This window comes from Emys orbicularis, chromosome 13 (genome assembly GCF_028017835.1).
Source record: "Emys orbicularis isolate rEmyOrb1 chromosome 13, rEmyOrb1.hap1, whole genome shotgun sequence".
In the NCBI taxonomy this organism is placed as follows: domain Eukaryota; kingdom Metazoa; phylum Chordata; order Testudines; family Emydidae; genus Emys; species Emys orbicularis.
The window spans coordinates 5,778,579-5,799,007 of record NC_088695.1 but is presented as its reverse complement, the minus strand read 5'-3'; the positions used below and the strand labels follow the sequence as shown (position 1 = coordinate 5,799,007).

Genomic DNA, 20,429 nt, shown 5'->3' with positions numbered 1-20,429 from the left:
GGTAATGATATGGGGCAGCACCTCTCTAACCCTTCTCCCATGATCCCCAAATTTCAGTCCTGGGTGGAGCGTCTGATGTCCAACATGGCGTTCGCTCTGCTTGGAGCTTTTCCCACGGTAACGACCTTTAAGAGGTCTCTTCCCTGGGTGCATTTGCTGATGCCTGGCGCAAACTGACCCAGGCTGATGCTTCTGCCGTGTGGATTCTCTGGTGCACGATGAGCTGGGAGCTCTGGCTGAAGCTTTTCCCGCAGTGAAGGCAGTAATAGGGTTTCTCTCCCGTGTGGATTCCCTGATGTCTAATGAGGCTGGAGCTCAGGTTGAAACCTTTCCCACAGTCCGAGCATTTGTAGGGTTTCTCCCCCCTGTGCAGTCTCTGATGGGTAATGAGCTGTGAGCTCTGAATGAAGCTTTTCCCACATTCTAGGCAGTTGTAGGGCTTCTCTCCCGTGTGGATTCTCTGATGCGCAATCAGGTTGGAGCTCTGCCTGAAGCTTTTCCCACAGTGCCGGCATTTACAGGGCCTCTCCCCCGTGTGCAGTCTCTGATGTACCACGAAGTTGGAGTTCCGATTGAAAGTCTTCCCGCACTCCAGGCATTTGTAGGGTTCCTCGCCCGTGTGGATTCTGTGATGCACAATGAGCTCTGAGGTCCGACTGAAGCTTTCCCCACAGTCGGGGCATTGATAGGGTCTTTCCCCCGTGTGGATTCTCTGATGGGCAACAAGAACGGAGCTCTGGATGAAACTTTTCCCGCACTCCAGGCATTTGTAGGGCCTTTCGCCCGTGTGGATTCTGTGATGGGCGATGAGGTGCGAGTTGTCACTAAAACTTTTCCCACATTCGAGGCACTTATAGGGTCTTTCTCCCGTGTGGGTTCGCTGATGTCTAATGAGAAGCGAGCTCTGACTGAAGCTTTTCCCGCAGTCGAGGCATTTATAGGATTTCTCCCCTGTGTGGGTTCTCTGATGTCTAATAAGGTACGAGCGCCAATGAAAGCTTTTCCCGCACTCCACGCACGTGTTGTCTCTCTCTCCGGCGTGGATTCTCGGTCGGGATGCAGTTTCCTTGAGATCGCTGCATCCTCCCGCACGGTGAATGGATTGAACAACATTCTCCCTTGGCTGGTTTCCCAGCTGCCTCTCTGACCCGCATTGACTTCCAGAGTCCTTTCCCCACCCGTGACGCTGGGGAAAGTTCCTTTCTGATGTCGCCGATAACACTCTGCACGGTTCCACTTGCCCAAGGCCTTCCTGCTGTGGATTCTCCTCCCCGTTCTCACTCACCATCTTGCCAGCTGCTGGGACAGAGAGAGAATCCGGACGCGAGTCGTTCCCTGTGCCAGGCGAAAGGGGAACTGCAAAGAGAGGGAACACAGCAGGATAACTGCTGGGGACATTGAGACAGGTAAAATTTCTAACCCATCTGTCGTTTTAACTTCTCTGAAGTGGGTCCCCGGTGCTCCGTGAGCCATTACAACTGGATTATTCTGCCTCATCTGTCACCTGTCAGCTCTGTGTTCTTGGGGAACCAGGGCACAGTATCCAGCCTGTCTGACTCACGAAGGACACCCACCCCCCAGCCTCTGCTTGAACCAAAACCAGACAGAAGAAAGATTTACTAAAAGCAATGAAAAGGCCGTGGAAGACACCCCTAAACCCCTCCGGACAAGGGTGACAGGATTAAGGCAATTCCCCTAGCCTCATTTGCATCGAAGATGGGACAGGGAGGCATCTCCATTAGCATACAGACTGGAGACCAGAGATTCCAAGGCAAGAACCGCATGGAACTCTGGGACCAGAAAAGCAGGGAAGCACTGCATGATGGGGGATTTCTGCTCCAGATGTTAATGAACCCATGCCTGCACACACCCAGTTTTGTAGTTATCAGACCAATTCTAGTAATAAATCCTTTATTGGTATCCAAAATACTGAAGCTGCCTAATTGCATTGTGAGCTCCCTTGAAGGAACACCGCCCATAGCCAGGAATGAGCAGTTCCTATTGTCTAGCCTGAACAAAACAACTGTGGTATACACTGCATCGTGGGATATCCTGCAGATAGTAGATGACGTCAGGGAACTCAGAGTGCAGAAGAAGAGGAATGTCCAAGTGATCTTCTCTGAGATCCTTCCTGGCCCATGGGAAAAGGAAGACAGAAGGCAATAGATTCTGGAAGTGAATCAGTGGCTAGATAAAGGGCATAAGGCGGAGAGTTTGGGGGTTTGGGGACATTGGTCCACCTTTTATGTGAAGAGGGGGCTGTATTGTTTGGAAGGCCTCAGTAGAAGAGGGACCAATCTTCTCAGGGACTGGTTGGCTATGGTAATTAGGAGGGCGTTAAACTAATAACAGAAGGGCAGGGTAAAAAGAGGAACATTCAGAGCACTCAGCACAAAATCAAAATGGTGGGAACAAAATTAATCAAGGATGCAAAGGACACGAAGAGAAGAAATTCTTGAATTGCCCATACGCCAATGTTAGGAACCTGGGAAAGAAACAAGAGGAATTGGAATGACTCATTTCCAAGCATAAATCTGATCTCGCTGATATTACGGATCCCTGGTGGGATGATTCCCATGACTGGAAGGTTAAAATAAATGGTTATAACCTATTTTGGAAGGACAGAGTGGGCAAAAGTGGGGAGCCAGTGGCATCACTGATGACTTGGAAGAAAATGATCTTCAATGGTTATGGATCAATGTCCTAACAGATAAAGCACAAGATGGGGCATTAGTTGGTATCTGCTACAGACCCTCAAATTTCACTAAGAAACAGGATGACCGGCTCCTTAAGAACCTATCTATAAAGGGTAGGGAAAAAAAGCTGTGTGATCATGGGGGACTTCAGTTTGAGTGATATACGCTGGAGGTCTCATGCCACCAGTGCTAAAATGTCCTTGAAATCTCTAAACATTATAGATGGCAATTACCTCGCTCAAACAGGACCTAACCACAGAACTAAAAATCAATGGTAACTTACGTACCATGGATCACGACTTGATCACATTTATATACTTGGTCCAGTTTTGCAAATCTGAAGACAATTATGATCCAGATCAGCTGGGAGGAAGAATTTAAGCTGAAAAATTTGAATGACAATTGGGAATTGTTTAAGAACTTGATGCTCAAAAAGCTATGACCCCACAATCCAGGAAGAAGGAGGTATTGGTTAAAAAAATGAACTGGCTTAGAGAGGAAGTGAATGCAGCTATAAAAATTTAAATATATAGATATATAAAAAATGGTAGAAAGGAGAAGTTAATAGTAACTAATATAAATCAGACACTAGACATTGTAGAAAATTGATAAGGAAAGCAAAGAGACAAAAGACAAACTCTATGGCTAGCGGAGTGAAGGACAATAAGAAGTTTTTTAAGTCCATTAGGAACAAAAAGAATCCTAACAATGGTACTGCAAGAGGAAATGGTAGAATTTTCTATAATAATGCAGATGAGGCAGAAGTGTTCAACAAATATTTCTGTTCCATACTTGGGGGGGGGGGGGAGACACAGATAATGTAGTCTATTATATAATGATACTCTTTCCATTTCATGAGTATCTCAGGAGGATGTTAAACAGCAGCTACTAAAGTTACACATTTTTAAATCTGCAGGACCAGATAACTTGCATCCAAGAGTTTAAAAGAACTGGCTGAGGAGCTCACTGGATCATTAATGTTGATTTTCAATAAGGCTTGGAAAACCAAGGAATTTCCAGAAGACTGGAAGAAAGCTAATGTTGTGCCAACATTTAAAAAGGTAAATGGGATGACTCAGGTAATCATAGGCCTGTCAGTTTGACATCAATCCTGGGCAACATAATGGAGTGGCTGATACAATACTTGATTAATAAAGAATCAAAGGAGGGTAACATAATTAATGCCAATCAACATGTATTTATGGAAAATAGATCCCGTCCAACAAACTTGATATCTTTCTTTGACGAGATTACATGTTTGGTTGAAAACAGGGTTGCCAATTTTGGTTGGATGTATTCCTGGAGGTTTCATCACATGATATAATCTTTAATTAAAGATTAATCTTTAATTCCTGGAGCCTCCAGGACAATCCTGGAAGGCTGGCAACCCTAGTTGAAAAGGTACTAGTGTTGATGTAATTATACTTAGACTTCTGGAAGGCGCAAGACTTGCTACCACATGCAGGGCTGGCTCTAGGCACCAGCAAACCAGGCACGTGCTTGGGGCGGCACATTTTCAGTGGTGGCATTCCGGCCATCTTTTTTTTTTTTTTTTCCTTCGGACGGCAAAAGCCTAGAGCCGGCCCTGGCAGCAGCCGTGGGGGAGCAGCGCCCGCACCTTGTGGCTGGGCCGGGCAGGCTCCGAGCGGGGGACACTCGGGCTGGGGGCTGCCCCCCAGCGGCACAGCTGAGCCACCCAGGGACTGCAGCAGGGCAGCCAGAAGCAGCAGCGGGGCCATAGAGGGCGGGGCGCTGCCGTGTGGGGCCCGTGTCCCGCTCTCCGGGGCTCCGCTCCCTCTGGGGCAACCCTGCCCCAGCTCCTCAGCCCCCTGCCGGGGCGGTCCCCTGGCTCTGCCCTCCTGGGTCCCGGCCAGTCCTGGAGGCGGGAGCCCTGGCTGGAGAGATCCGGGGCTGAGGTGCGGCCTGGGAGCCCCGCTGCTTACCCCGACCCTGCCAGCGCCGGACCGGCTGGAGGCGAGGGGGGAACGGGCGGAGTCAGCACTGGTGTGGGGGAGCCCAGGGGCTGGGGCAGCAGGGGGTGCGGGTGGGGGAGGGCACTGGTGGGGGTGGGGTGAGAGCCCAGGGCTGGGGTGGGGGGCAGCCAAAATTTTTTTTGCTTGGGGCAGCAAAAAACCTAGAGCCGGCCCTGACCACATGACATTTTGATTAAAAAACTAGAATGATATAAAATTAACATGGCACACATGAATGGTTTTAAAGCTGGCTAACTGATGGGTCTCCAAATTTTAAACAGGGAATCGCCGTCAAGTGAGTGTGTTTCCTGTCAGTTCTTGGCCTTATTAACGACCTGGAAGAAAACATCAAATCATCACTAATAAAGTTTGCCGATGACACAAAAACTGGGGGAGTCGTAAATAATGGAGAGAGCAGGTCACTGACGCAGAGCGATTGGGATCACTTGGTGAACTGGGCGCCAAGCAAACTTCAACACGGCTAAATGTAAATGTATACATCTAGGAACAGGGAACATTGGCCATACTTACAGGCTGGGGGACTCAATCCTAGGAGGCAGTAATTCTGACGTAGATTTGGGTGTCATGGTGGATAATCAGCTAAACATGAGCTCCCAGCGCGATGCAGTGACTAAAAGGACTAATGAGATGCTTGGAGGCATAAAGAGGGGAATCTCGAGTAGGAGCAGAGAGGTTGTTATTTGACCTCTGAATTTACCACAATGCGACCTCGGCTAGAATATTGCGTCCAGTTCTGGTGTCCAAGAAGACGGATAACATGGAGCGAGTTCAGAGAAGAGCCATAAGAACAATCAAAGGATTTGAAAAACGGGCGCAATAGTTTAACGGTGAAGGGAATTAACCACTGCAACAACTTACCAAGAGTGGTGCGGGTTCTCCATAACGGGACATTTTTAAATCAAGCCAGGTTGTTGTTCTGAAAGCTCTGTTCTAATTCAAACAGTAAGTGACTCAGGAAAGTCCTATGGCCCAGGGGCGTCAGAACGGGGGATGCGGGGGAAGGGGCCATGGTCCGTTCACTTTTCTCCAAGGGCCAGGCCCCTGCCCCTCCTCTTCCAAGGGCCAGGCCCCGCCCCTTCCAAGGGCCAGGCCCCGCCCCTTCCAAGGGCCAGGCCCCGCCCCTTCATGACCCCACCCCTGCCTTCTTCTTCCCCCCGAAGCCACGCCCACCGGGCAAGTCGAAAGCTGGCCCCGCCCCACCCCGACCCGCTTCCCTGCCTCCCGAGACTCCCCCCCATTGGAGGGTCCGCGGCTCTTCACAGCTGCCCAGGCGGCTCCTACCATGGCCTGGCTGTGGCTCTTCGGCCCCCGAGGCCCCACCCCCCAGCCAGAAGCTGGAGCCGGGTCGGGGTAAGAGCCATGCGGGCAGCTGTGCGGAGCCACAGACCCTCCAATGGGCGGGGAGTCTGGGGGAGGCAGGGAAGCAGATCAGGGGTGGGGCGGGGCCAGTTTCCGACTTGGCCGGGGGGCGTGGCTTCAGGGGGAAGAAGAAGGCAGGGGTGGGGTCACGAAGAAGGCGTGGCCTTGTGCTCCTCCCACTATTAGGCAGTATCTGCCGCCCCTGCTATGGCTTGTGTGTAGCGGGGTATCAGACAAGTTGATCACAGAGGTCCCGTCTGACCTTATAAGCTATGCAGCTAGGAAATTAAGGATTCCTGCTTAGAGTCAGCCCCTGTTGCCAAGTTTCACCTTGGCCTGGAGCCCGAGTAGCAAGAGACACATGGCTGGAAGCTTCTGCAGAGCCAGCTCCCGCTGCCGAATTTTGGCACCAAAGAGTTTAGGGATTCTAAGAGAGTCGGTCGAGTCTCTGAACTCCACCTGCTGTGGCGACAGTGAGAAAGTCAAGTCAGAGAGGAGTGATATCAGGCGAGATCAAGGTGTCCCATCCATGGGTAGAGCCTTTGTCACAAAGAACACTGATTTTAACACGACCCTGTGATGCGCTGGGGGGACATGGGATCTGAACGGACAGGAACATGGTCACTGAACCCCTGGGGAAAAGCAGATGGCGGGTGGGGGCGTGCGGATGAAAATTTCTCTCTCTGAATCTGGGATTATGGGACCCAGTCCCCTGAAATTTAATGGACCAGGGAAGAACCTGAGAAGAAGGTGAACTGGCCACATCACAGACCCCCCCCGGCGCAGCTTCTAATAACCGAGGGGACGGGAATCCCTTACCCAGCGAGGTCACCGTCTCATAGTTCTCCTGCATGACGTCCCTGTAGAGGGCTCTCTGAGCGGGGTCCAGCAGAGCCCCCTCCCCCTGAGTGAAATACACAGCCACCTCCTCGAAGGTCACCGGCATCTGAAACAACAAGAGTCCCCCACTCAGCACCTGCTGCCCCAGCCACAATCCCGCTATTCATGGGGGAGGAAGGCCGATAAAATGGAAGCTCTGGGGGGCGGGGGGGGGGGGGGGCACTGAGTAGCAGAATCCCACCCTCACCCTGCTCAGAGCTGCCGGGAAGCTTCAGGGTGGGGAGAAGGTGGGAGCTCCTTGTCCCCCCCAGCGGATGGAGGAGAGCAGGGGCCTTCCCGGTTATCACACACCCACTAGCCAGTGGCTGGTACAGGAGATGGAGCCCCTCAGCAGGGTCCAGGGACGGGAATCCCGACCCCCTCCCCAGCCAATTTGGGGGCCCTGGAAAAACCTTCCCCTGCTGCGGCCCCAAGGCAGGAAGAGCTTCTCTGGTCTCAGCGCCACAGCGGGGGGGAGGGGGTAAAGATCGAGCGGGGGGGGGGGGGGGGACGACCACGGGGAAGGGGCAGAACAGTGTGGGGCTGTGGGCAGGGCCACAGGTGGAAGGGTGGGGCAGGCCACGGTTCTGGCACTGCCCCCCCCCCCACAATGCTCTGGCCCGGCATCCCCAGGAGACCTTAATCAGCCTCTGGTGATTGTGGTGTGAAAAAATGGGACTCTGGACTTTAATGACGCCTCGACCAAGAAATCTGGACCTTGACCAAAAATATCTATGTAGAATTGGCTACCCCGGCTCTGCCAGGCTGCGAAAACTCGGGGTCACTTTATCCCAGGGCCAACCCGGCCCCTCCCACCGGGACTAACCTCCCCCCAGTAATAGAGTCTCTGAGCCCAATGCTAGAAAAGCGCAGAAGCAAAGGGGGACATGGTCCCCAAGGGCAGCGGGTCCCAGGGGTGCATGAACAATCTGTACAGTGGGGGGCTGTAAACCCTGGATATGATGGGAACCCCTTCAAGCCAGGGGGTGCGGCAGCAGCACCCCTAGGTCCAGCCCCCAGGGCAGAGTCACTTTCCTGCCCGGCCCCAGCCCTTTCCCCCAGGTCTCTCCATCACCTGCAGGCTCCGGCTCAGGGGCTGGTTCCAGGCACCGGAGAAAGTCCCACCCGGGCTGGGCACAGGGGGGGGACCTGGCTGAAGGTCTCTCCCCGCTCAGCAGCAGCTGCTGGGTGCAGGCTGCCAGATCACAATGGAGGAGGCAGCAACCCGGCGCATGGGTCTGACCCAGGAAGCTCAATAGTATTAAAGGGAGAGAGACAGAAAGCGGGGCCCTCCCATCCCCACAGCCAGGGCCCCCTGGTGGCAGCTGGGAAAGAATAAAGCAGTGGCAGAGCCCTAGGCAGGGTTGCAAACATTGTACTTCAAAACCAAAGGCCTGTTTTCTTAGCACCCCCTCCCCACCCCTCCGCCCAATAGCATCATCATCATTAATACTAAGCAGTGCTCACCTACATTCTCCAGGGGTATTTTCTGCTGTGGGCAGAGGCGGATTAAGGTTTCCCGGGGTCCTAGGTCAGAGCAAGTGGGGGGCCCCTTCCCACCCCTTCTGCCTGGCCCCTGCCCCCTTTTCAGCCCCCCCCCCCACTGCGGCCCCGCAACCTGTTGGCTCCTTTCTGCCCCCCACCCCACTGCGGTCCCAAGACCGGAGAAGCTCTGCCCCCCCCCCCCCACCAGGGCCCGGGGGCCACAGCAGGGAGCGAGAGCTTTCCCAGCCCTGAGGCAGCAGCAGGGAGCCAGAGCTTCTCCAGACCCGGGGCCGGAGCTGGGGTCCGGATACTGGGGCTTCCCCCAGCACCCCACACTTCTGCCAAGGCCCGGGGTCGGGGCACTGGGTCTTTGCCCACCCCGGCCTCCCGGCGCTTCTGCTAGGGTGACCAGACAGCAAGTGTGAAAAATCGGGACAGGGGGTGGGGGGTAATAGGAGCCTATATAAGAAAAAGACCCAAAAATTGGGACTGTCCCTATAAAATCGGGACATCTGGTCACCCTAGCTTCTGCTGGGGCCCTGGATTGGGGCCCCGGGGCTTCCCCTGCCCACCCCACAGCTTCTGCCAGAGTTCCGGGCTTCCCCTGCCCTGCAGTGGATTTCTGCTGGGGTGCCCATTTTTCTGGGCCCCCCAATTGGCCGGGGCCCCTGGGCACAGGCCCCGTGGGCCCATTGGATAATCCGCCACTGACTGTGGGTTTTTCACACCCCGGAGAGATGTAGTTATCCCAATCTAGGTCTGCAGTTTATATATTTAAACATTCACTCTTGTGCAAAATTCTGGATTTTCAGCCTTTTAAAAATGTTCATCCATTTAAATTGTCATTCAAGCTGTCTAAGCGTTAAAACACAAACGGTCAGCCGCCCATGGTAAAGCCTTCATAGGCAGGAGCCTTAAAGCAAACTCAGAGGTTCTCAAGCAGAATTTTTCTTACTTTGCCTGTCCGTAAATTTCGATGGTTAGCGAAGGAAATATTTTTGCCTCGGGTTGTGCATGCGGTGACTCAATGTTTACCCATAAAAATTGAATCCTTCCAAGGCTGCCCATGCGGGTGAGGGTGGTAGCCAGAAGGCTGGGGAAGTACAGGGCCAGACTGCCCCTGGGCCCCCCACCTTTATGAGGGGGCAAGCGGCCCAAGGGGGCCTGGGACTCGGAGCAACAGTAGGAGGGGCTGGAGCTTGAGTGCTGGTGGCTGTGGGGGGTGAGGGGCTGGGCCTGGTGTGGGGGCCTGCATGTCCCAGGTTTTTGTAGCCCAAGGTGGCAACCCTACTCTGCTGCTCTGCCGATGCGTGCGTGATCATTGAAAAGTTGTCCCACAGCGCACATGAATACGCCTCCCCCGGGCTGCTCAGATAGAGACTCCACTTACCCTTCCCTCACCCCTAAGATAGGGGACCTGCCATTAGCATGAACGTCTGTCCTGAACTGGGTGAAGGACAGTCCTGAAATGCAGAGTTCAAGTCCCGGTCCTGGGTTGAATGACTCCGGGACAGCATTTGTCCTGGCTTCCCCGCGGCTCTGCTCCCCACGTGCTCAGGGCTCAGGGACGGTGCCAGCCAGTTCCCTGTGGGCGGGGCTGAGGTGGGCCTTAGCGCCCCCCCCCCACGAGGCCCTGCTCCTCCTCTGTCCACCCCCCAGGCCCCACTTAGGGTGACCAGATGTCCCGATTTTATAGGGACAGTACCGATTTTGGGGTCTTTTTCTTATATAGGCTCCTATTACCCCCCACCCCCTGTCCTGATTTTTCACACTTGCTGTCTGGCCACCCTAGCCCCACTCCCTGGCCAAGCCAGAGAGCTGGGCTGCAGTAAGAGCCCCCCCAGGAAGCCTGGGCTGCTGTGGGGAGCCCCAGACCCTCCCCCTGCCCTGGGCAGCACGCCCCGGGGGGCAGGGAAATGGTCCAGGGGCTAATCTCGAGCACCCCAGCTCCTCGCCCAGGGTAGGTGGAAGGGGCGGGGCCAGCGGGCTAGCCTCCCTGAAGGTGGTTCACCCATCGCCCATGTTTCAAACTGTTGTGATGGGGGGGGGGTAGGGGGGAGAAGAGAATGGAAGAGAAAAGACAAATGAGGACTTGAGGTCCTAGAATGACTGGGAATGGCCACAAGGTGGCAGCAGAACCTAAGGACTAGGAAGTTGGAGGTTTCATATGGACTGACTCAGTGGCTGAGAGCTGTCAAACGATTAAAAAAATAATCACGATTAATCGCAAGATTTAAAAAATTCATCGCAGTTTTAATCGCACTGTTAAGCAATCATAGAATACCAATGGAAATGTGTTATAAAGATTTTTGGACCTTATGAAGGGATATATGAATGTTTAGCGCATCTGGCACATAAATACCTTGCAATGCCGGCTACAAAAGTTCCATGCGAACACCTGTTCTTACTTTCAAGTGACACGGTAAACAAGAAGCAGGCAGCATTATCTCCCGTATATATAAACGAACTTGTTTGTCTTGGCAATTGGCTGAAGTAAGACTGAGTGGACTTGTAGGCGCTAAAGTTTTACATTGTTTTGTTTTTGAGTGCAGTTATGTGAAAAATAATTCTATATTTGTAAGTTGCACTTTCAGGATAAAGAGATCGCACTGCAGTGCTTGCACGAGGTGAATCGAAACATACTATTTCTGTTGTTTATCTTTTCGACAGTGCAAATATTTGTAATCGGATAAAGTGAGCACTGTACACTTTGTATTCTGTGTTGTAATTGAAATCAATATACTTGAAAATGTAGAAAAACATCCCAAAATATTTATAATACGTTTCAATTGGTATTATTGCGATGATTGTTTAACAGTGCGATTAAAACTGATTAATTGTAAGTAATTTTTTAATCGAGATAACGCAAAACAAATTAATCGCTCGAGTTAACTGCTATTAATTGACTGCCCTACCTTATATGGACTGACTTTGCATGGCCTGGGGGGCTGCTATACTGTATATAGACTGATTCTCTGGTTCTTCAAAGGACAAGGGAGAGCATAACCGCTGGGGCAGGAAACAGATCTGGAGACACTTGTCGCCAGGGGGCTGATGGTGCCAGAGGCTGGCTGCGAATGCACCTCATTGGGGTTAGGGGCCGCTCCCTGCTCCCCTCCAGCAATGACACCTATGTTTCCTTCCACGCACAGCGACCACCTCTTGTGTCACAGGCAGGAGCGGCCCTTCCCCCAGGGCTGGGCTCTGCCTCTAATGCTCCAAGAGTGCGAGATTCTCCCCTCTGTTCTCGGTGGGGAACCCAAGCTCCCAGCTCAAGCTGCGCCCCTGAAACGTGAGGGTTAAAGATCTCCCAGGGCCCTGCTCTCAGCCCTCCTTGTGCCTGCTGCCCATGGCCCTGGTCGGCTCCTCCCCTGCGGAGCCATAGGAGAGGGAAGCAAAGGCCAGATGTGCCAAGTCCCATGGCACTCCCCTGCCCCGGGGGCATTGGCCCTGGAACCAGCAGAAGGGGGAAGAAATGAAGGGGCCTGTGATTCAGGCCCTAGATGGGGGCTCAGGATGGCTGGGTTCAACTTCTGGCTCCTTGTGCAAATCACTCCATCGTTCTGTACATCAGCAAACTTGGGAGAACCACCACCCTTCCTTTGGCTGGCTTGCCTAGTTTGGGGGCAGGGACTGTCTCTCCCTGTGTGTCTGTGCAGCGCCGGGCACAACAGGGCCCTGCTCTCAGCTGGGGCAGGGACTGTCTCTCCGTGTGTGTCTGTGCAGCGCCCGGCACAACGGGACCCTGATCTCAGCTGGGGCAGAGACTGTCTCTCCCTGTGTGTCTGTGCAGCGCCCGGCACAACGGGACCCTGATCTCAGCTGGGGCAGGGACTGTCTCTCCCTGTGTGTCTGTGCAGCGCCCGGCACAACGGGACCCTGATCTCAGCTGGGGCAGAGACTGTCTCTCCCTGTGTGTCTGTGCAGCACCCGGCACAACGGGGCCCTGATCTCAGCTGGGGCAGGAACTGTCTCTCCGTGTGTGTCTGTGCAGCGCCCGGCACAACGGGGCCCTGATCTCAGCTGTAGCCTCCATGTGCTACTGTAAAACAAATAGTCCTAACATCAGGGGTACAGGGAGGGAGCAGGGGTTACATCTGGGAACGTTGGCCTAATTTAAGAGATAAACAACAACAATACAATTTGTTCTAAGCCCTTCAAGGATTCCATGCGGGAGGGGCCAAGGGCGGGAAGGGGAATCAGTTCCTGGATCAGGGCGCATTCCTTTGCTTTGTGTTTGTGCAGCACCTAGCACCGCAGAGTCCTGAGCCAGGAGAGAGACTCCCAGGCACTACTCAACACAAACAATAACTAACACTTGTCTGTCTCAATAGAGTATTCCCGTTGGCCATGCATTGCCTGTGCTCCTCTTATTTGCCCCATTTCAGGGAACAGTCAGTGAAGAATGACTGTAGGAAGGGCTGTTGCTTGGGACATTCAAACCTAGGGCCAAGCAAATTCCAACCTAGGAGCAATCCAAGGTGAGGGAGATGGAGAGCAATGACGTGTCGAGCCGAAAAAGGTCTGGCTTTTATTTTATTCTGGAAAATAGTTTCTGCACCTTAAAGTTTGCTTTCGCAGAATGACATTTGGACATAAAAACAGCCTCTCTCCCCTAGCCCCCCCCCGCTCAAAATTCCTTCCTCTCCTCCGCCCCTTCCACTAGGAATGGCTTCAAGACTGGTCCAGGCATGTGGTTCAACCTCTCACCACCCCCTTCCATGGGGAAGGGGGCAGCAGGCAGAGAGGGTAATCATGGACTAATCCCAACACCCATGGTAGGGGGAGCAACCGCTATGGAAAAGGAAACTGGTTTAAATCAACCTCCTTGAACAAAGGGTGGGCTTCCATCCCAACTCCCCTCAGTGCAGACCCCGCTCTGTCCGAGGCTGCCCAGGCACCCTCAGTGTTTGGGGGTAGGGGAGAGGGGATGGGATCCTCTCCAAGAGGGTAAGAGCACCACAGCTGGTTGTATCTACTCCTCTCTTGCAAACCCACAGAGGGAAAACTCCCTCCACCAGAACCTCACCCTGCTTCGGCCAGGAGCAGGGAGGGTTCGCGAGGGGAGCTCCATCGGCCACAACGTAGTCAGGGGCTTTGTTTCGCTGGACCGTCTTCCTCACCTTGAAGTCAACCAGAGTCTAAGGCCTCTCGGCAGCACGGGGCAGCAAGCCCTACCTCAGAGCCACGTGTGGTGAGGGTGGCACAGCCCAGAGCAAATGGAATGGGGTTGGGCTCACTTGAATTGCCGCAGGCAAGGCGTGATGGAAGAGCCTGCCCAGCTCCCAAACAGCAGGGATCCGACCCAACCTGGAGGGCTCCCCGAAGAGCTGGCTGGATCCCATTGAAGATCCTACCTACAAATGGACTTCCCTCTCCCAGAGATTCTTCCTTCAGATAGATTCCCCCCATCCTGGCCCAAGGAGGGGAGGAAAGTTACATACACACTGAAGCACCCCTACTCTGAGGAAGCCTCAGGCGCTTTGGATACTGCCGACCAGAGCTGGGAGGGAAGGGGCACTTTGGAGACAGTACATTTTCAGACCCTTTAATACTCTCTTGGAACGACCATCTCCTCCTTGGCTGTTGACATGGGAGCTCCTCTCTGCCTGACCTCACCAACAGGGACTGGATGGCAGGAAGCTTCTGCGCCCACCCATCCTTTGCCAAACTTGCCCTAGGGCACCAAGCAATTTCATGGGTGATGTAGGATGCCAATGGGCGGTTTGGTCTCCCTCCTCCCCTGGCTCACCTCCCGGACTGGGGAAGATATAAGGGGATTTAAAACAAAAACAGGACAATACAGCAAAATAATACAGTGGGGGGAAAAGTTACCCTTTGGTGTGGTCTATGTTTTGGCCAAATGAGGTCTGAACTGTAACTCTCCCTCCCCAAACTGGCTCTTGAACAGCTTAGCAGCACCTCTAAGAGACTGGAGAGGGGGCTCTACCCCCATAGATAAGGCAGGGCTCGTTGTCAGATAGCCCCTTTTCTTGTGTCCCACCACCCCTGGGGTTCTCCTCCATGGTGATATCTCATGTCTCTCCCCACTGCTACATCAATGGTCCTCTCAACCATGGCAGCAGGGGAATCAGCCACCATCGGGCAGGGACTGAGCCAACTTTGAACCGAACTTCAACCCGGGAAAGGATGGAGGCCCCCGCTGAGGATTAAGGCAGGCTGCAAGCTCGGGTCTCTCCCTTCCTCACCAGGGAGAGTGACACGAGCCAGATTGCAGAGGCCCAGCTCCGTAACAAGCTTCCTCCATGCACAGTGTAGAAAAGCGGCAATGAAGGACAAAGTGAAGGGACCGCCGTGGTGGAACGCCCACTGCAAACAGAGGAATGCTGGGGAGACGTAAGGTTGCTGGATAGAGAGAAGCCAGGACAACTCCTCACACACCTGTGACCTAGAGGGCTGCTTGGGGACTACTGCACAGATCAAAGGACGAGAAGGTTCTGATGCTCCAACCATGCTAGAGATGGTCCGATGGAGACACCAAAGAGGTCATCATGGACATAAAGCTCCCTGCCCCTGCACAACTCCCCTACAGCTAACGATGGGCCCTTGAGGACCATCAAGGGTGTCCTGTCATCTCCAATGTTTCCTTCCAGCTATAGCCAGAGGTGACCCCTGCCCACTCCCACTCTGCCCCCAACTAAGGATGGCGAGGTGGGAACTGCCACAGGTCCTAAGCAGGTCCTGGCATCACCATTAGGCCCTCCCTGGATGAGGTGGTCAACCCCCTCTCTCCGTTCTTCCCCCGCAGCTCACAGAGGCTGGGAAAGTAGCCACTGGTCGGTCAGTTCGGTTCAGCATTGGCTCTGACCCCACCCACCCACCATGGAGAAACCACCAGGGACACGGTAGAGGGGAGATCACAATGTCAGAAAGGGGATAGGCACTGGGGGGATGGAGGGGGAGGGCAGTGGGGAAAGCCTCAGCATGCCCCATCCCAGTCCCCTGCCCCCCACATCGGGGCATCACAATAATCCTGCCCCCTCCCCTCCCCTCCCCCCGTATTAAGTGCACAAACACACACACACACACCCTGCCGCACCCCGGAATGCACTCGAATGCCACTCAGAAAACAAAAATACAAGGTCTGAGTCCCTGCCCCACACACACACACCCCGCCCACCCGCTCCATGATCTTTATGGGTCCAACATGCTCAAGGGTCAATGTCCGGGGAGAGACGGTGCTAACTCCAACTGGGGTCATAACCCGTCCAGTCAGAAGGGGGCGCCAGGTAGACCCGCCGGCCGCGGTAGAGAAAGCTGACGATGCCGCGGTAGCCAGCACGGGGCACCCCCGACTTGAGATCATCCATAACACCCAGGGCCTTGGCAAAGGCCTTGAAGGAGTCGCGGCTGCTGTACTGCACGCGGACGGTGCCCAGTTCCCGACGCTGGTTGCCCTGCAGCTCCTCCACCCGCAGCTCGGGGGCGTCGTAGACCTTGGGCAGGAACGAGCGCTCATACTCCTCCTTCTTGAGGTAGGAGAGGTCCAGCTGGGTGAAAGGCACGAAGCGGTCGTTGAGCTTGATGAACTTCAGGTACTGGTCGAAGAACTGCCCGTGGCTCACGCCCTTGCGGCCGAAGGTCATGGTGCGGGAGACCTCGGGCCTAATGCAGGAGCGGCTGCGCCGCTGCTCCGGCTGCCTCAACCAGTCGTCCCAGAAGGCTCTGGGCCACTTGGGCTCCAGCTCGTCCCACAGCTCCGACAGCAGCAGCCAACCCAGGCCGGGGAAGAAGTCTGTACGGTAGAGCAGCTCCGGCCGGCCAGCCTCCACCATCTGCTCCTTGCCATTGTCGTTCCAGGCCGAGACGCACCAGAGGCTGGGGTCAGCCAGCAGGAGCGGGAAGGCCGCCTGGAAGTACTCGAAGAAATCTGGAGCCACTTCCAGGTCATCCTCTACCACAATGGCCGCCTGGTACTGGAAGGTGCGGAAAACCTGGCTCAGGGCCCAGCGGTAGTGTCGGGCGATCTTGTAGTAGCCCTGGAACTTGCGGTGGTCTGTGGGCACCGGGATGTCGCTCAGGTCCGGCTGCTTGATGTGCATGACGGCCTCGCCGTAGGAGGCGATGACCCGGGCCGTCTCCTCGTGCCCGCAGTCCTGGCTCACGATGATGGGGAAGCGCTCCCGGGACGGCCGGTAGTGCAGCAGCTTGTCGAGGCACCGACGGACCGTGCTGCGGTCACAGGCGATCACCACCACGGGCAGGACCGCATCCGGGGAGGCCCGGGACCGGTGCGGGACGGCCTCTGTGGTGGGCAAAGCCCCAGTGTTGGAGGCGGCGGCGGGCGGCGGGAGCCGACCCGTCTCCTCCACCTTCTTCCTCTTCTTGCTCCAGAGGGCGCTGTACCGGTGGATCTGCCGCAGCAGGTCCTTCTGGTTCTCCAGCTCCAGCTCAGCGTCCTGGGCCAGCCGGATGACCTCCTCGGTCAAGTGGCTGTGGTCGTCAAAGGCTGGGGGCCGGGTCCACAGGAAGAAAAGGAGCAGGGCGTTCCAGGCCACAAACAGCACCACGCCCCAGAGGACCAGGCTGCTCTTCTTCAGCATCCTTCACAGACAGAGGCCCCCCCCGCTCGCTTGTGCTCTCGATCCCTCAGGTGTCACTCCACAGCCATGGACCTAGGGGGGCAGAAAGGGGAGTCAGTGAAGTACAAGTGAATATCGGCAATGGGTCACGATTGCCGCTGGTCAAGTCCCACCTGGGACCCCGGGCTGGATTGCTCCCTCCAGACTATCCTCCAGGCCTCCAGCCAGTAAGCTCCATCGGGTGCCCATCAGGTTCAGCGCCACTTGGGGAGCCAGGGTGGGATTGTTCCCTACAGCCTCTTCCCAGTGACATGGAGATGCCCCATCAGGGCCCACCCAGCCCATCCCCCAGTGAGATGGAGACGCCCCATCAGGGTCCAGCCCCCAGTGAGATGGAGACGCCCCATCAGGGTCCAGCCCCCAGTGAGATGGAGACGCCCCATCAGGGCCTATCCTCATGTGAGATGGAGACGCCCCATCCAGCCCATCCCCTAGTGAGATGGAGACACCCCATCAGGGCCCAGCCCCTAGTGAGATGGAGACGCCCCATCAGGGCCCAGCCCCTACAGCCTATTCTCCAGGGCTCCATCCATTCCTGGTTTTACGAGTCCCCAGCAAAGGGGCCCCCAGCCCGTCCCTCAGGGAGCCGATTCCCCATCCGGATACATCTTCCCCTCCAGACTCTTTCACTGACATTTACTCTATATTGCCCCATTCTTCATGTCCCCACATTCCTCCCAGGGATACCCCCAGGCTCCTCTCTCCCCTCCTTCAGCATCAGCCCCTTCAACTACCTGCAACAAAGATCTTCCCTGCCCCTTGGTTATCCTTTAGCTGAGCTAATTCGTGATCGGCTCGGCTGTCTGGAGGGGCAGAGGCCAACGCTCCCCCTGCACGTCCTGACTCCAGGAATTGGTTGTCCTACAGGATGGGGGGGCCTTAGGCCAAGCAGCAGAAACCCCCCGTCCCAGATAGGGTGGAGTGGGGGAGTTGCAGGGCGGGGAGGGCCTGGGAACCCCAGGTGTGAGCAGAAAGGGTAATCCCCCGCCGCGCCTGGGGAGGAGGGTGCATTGGGAGGGGAAGCTGAGTGTACTGGCTGATGAAGCCCAAGACTGGAGACACACCGGATCAGAGATCCCCTCTCCTCCCCACCCAGTGGCTGGTGTGCAGAGATGCCCTGGCAGGCCCCTCCCTCCCCAAGAGCTGCTGCACAAACCTCAGCTCGGACCCCGCTGGTCCCACGGGCGGGAGCTGTGCACAGCACCGGCTTAAGCCCGTAATCCCACCCTTGCTTAGTAGCTGCATCAGGAGCCTCATTAATCCCCCCGGTGAGAGCCCCGGCCCTATATTTAACACGGCGGCAGGCTGCTGCAAACCCACGTGGGGAGGACGCCAGGGAGGGCGACCGTACGGTCGACTCCCTGCTTCAGGGCCATTTGGGCAGCATGTGGCTAAACTACTGTTTGGGTAGGCAGCCATCCCTCTCCGTAGTGCAGCCACCTCTGGAGTGGGGCGGGGCAGTTGTTTAGCAGCCGTGCAGCAGCGCCGCACAGGGACTGTTCACCCCAGCACTGAAACGCAGCCACCTCCGGGGTGGGGCAGCTGGGGAACAACCTCACAGCGATGCAGCACGGGGGTCACTCGCCCAGCGCTGAAATGCAGCCACCTCTGGGGTGGGGCAGCTGGGGAACAACCTCACAGCAATGCAGCAAGGGGGTCACTCACCCAGCGCTGAAATGCAGCCACCTCTGGGGTGGGGCAGCTGGGGAACAACCTCACAGTGATGCAGCACGGGGGTCACTCGCCCAGCGCTGAAATGCAGCCACCTCTGGGGTGGGGTGGAGCAGTCATTTAACAGCTGCCCAGCAACTGACTGGGACAGGAAGTGAAGGAGAATCCCATAGCTCAGAACAAGAGCAGGGAGGGATTTAGGGAGGAAAAAAATCATTACCCACATTACATTTTGCATCTGGAATTAACTCTAGGGCCAGCGCTGACTGCGAGGGGACAGCGCCCCCACCCCATTCCCTGCAGCACAGCGCCCCCAGCACTGCACTGGGGTCCGCACTGACTTGCACCTCAACCCCGCTGCTTGCAGCCCAGTGACCCCTAGTGCCACACTGGGGCATTGGGGTCAGCACTGACTTAGAGGGACCAGCACCATCTGTTGAGCCACATCCCCCAGAGGGGGGGATTTCCTCAGAGGTCTCCCATCCAAACAAGCGCCCCAGCCCAACCCTGCACAGCTTGGCTCCTAGCCCGGGGCGCAAGGGGAAGACACACAAGGCTTGTTTGACCAGCCGAGCTCACTGATCAGTATTGTCTTGGGATGACAGTGGCGAGATCTGGCTGCCGAGCCAGGAAAGTCAGGCGGCTGTGATCCAGGGCCAGCTGGAAGGAGGTCCCCTGGGGAGGAAGAACCGGGGTGTCCATCTGTCTCTGCTTGGCAGGACTCGGGCGGAGATTCGCACCACGGCTGCTTAAGCCTGTCCATCAGTTGGATTCACTGGAGCACACACCTTGGATCCTTGGGGAGGGGTAGACTAGGCTGCGCCCCACGGAATCCCAGCGGCGTAAGGGATGGGGGCAGAGGCATAGGGTGAGGTCAGCTGGGAATATTTTTGGCGGGGGGGGGGGGGGAAGAAACCATGACGCAGAGGTTGAAGAACAGAAAATCCCAGGCTCTACCCGGTCCTGGTTTGAAGCATCTCCAGCCCTGGGGTCTGATCTAGCACAGAGAGGGGGGGTGTGAAGAAGACACTAGGATAGATGGGCCCCACTGATGATTTCAGTGGGGCAAGAGGGCCCGCTGGTCTGATGGGCGGCGATCCCACGCCAGAGAGGCCCGCTCCAGCACAACGGCTGGCCCTGCGTCCCTCTCAGACAAGCTAACGGTTGTTCTAAAGCAGCGGCTGGGCTCAGACACGCGAGCTGGAGCAGCAAGTTGCATTTTTTCCACCTGGCTCGCCAGGGCAGGGGAGGATTGAGCCGGCGGGTTTGGGAGCTGCTGACAGTGCAGAGAAAGGGCAGTAAGGGAGGTGGGGAAAGCAGGTCCATGGAAGGGCAAGAAAACCAGCTCTCCTTCCTCTGCATGCTACTGCTCCCAGCGTGGCTCTCAGACAGAGCTGTTGAGTTTCAGGACAGCGCAAAACTTCTCCTCCCATTAGCCCAGCACGGGTGCAGGAGGGCGAGCGAGCAGGACACTAGTCTGGCTCCTAGCTAGCAGTGGGGAGCGCAGGGCTAAATTCCACCCCCAGGGAATGCAGGAGGCGGAAGCAGAAGGGGGACCAGGTCCTCGTACATTGGGCCATTCAGTTGCTAATGTGCCAGCCATGGGGTTAAACAGCCCAACTAGGAACACAGCAGAGGGGACTGGATTATCCAGGCCAAGCAGCCCATAGTGCCAAGCTGTGGAGACAGGGAGCATGTGCCAGGCTAGGGCAGCAGCACAGCACCCCCTAGTGCAGGCCCAG

General features: G+C 55.8%; 3 protein-coding genes across 3 annotated transcripts in view; 1 reads left to right on the top strand and 2 right to left on the bottom strand.

Annotated features, from left to right (window-relative positions):
* LOC135888071 (zinc finger protein 850-like) overlaps positions 1 to 6,995 on the bottom strand; it is a 29,397-nt gene extending 22,402 nt beyond the window's left edge. The window contains exons 1-3 of the mRNA XM_065415885.1: positions 6,869 to 6,995; positions 1,242 to 1,356; positions 348 to 971 (exon numbers count right to left, since the gene is read on the bottom strand). Of these exons, the coding sequence (XP_065271957.1) occupies positions 348 to 971; positions 1,242 to 1,356; positions 6,869 to 6,995 (866 nt within the window). The remainder of the gene's footprint in view (positions 1 to 347; positions 972 to 1,241; positions 1,357 to 6,868) is intronic.
* The window catches only part of LOC135888153 (zinc finger protein 721-like), a 202,873-nt gene that overhangs the window by 47,383 nt on the left and 135,061 nt on the right, over positions 1 to 20,429 (top strand). The window lies entirely within an intron of this gene.
* On the bottom strand, positions 15,616 to 16,977 carry MGAT1 (alpha-1,3-mannosyl-glycoprotein 2-beta-N-acetylglucosaminyltransferase). Its single transcript, XM_065416230.1, has one exon. It carries the CDS (start codon positions 16,975 to 16,977, stop codon positions 15,616 to 15,618), a length of 1,362 nt encoding a protein of 453 aa, XP_065272302.1.

Bases quoted from the DNA above. Each gene is read 5' to 3' on its own strand.
- MGAT1 (XM_065416230.1), bottom strand. From the start codon at position 16,977: ATGCTGAAGAAGAGCAGCCTGGTCCTCTGGGGCGTGGTGCTGTTTGTG.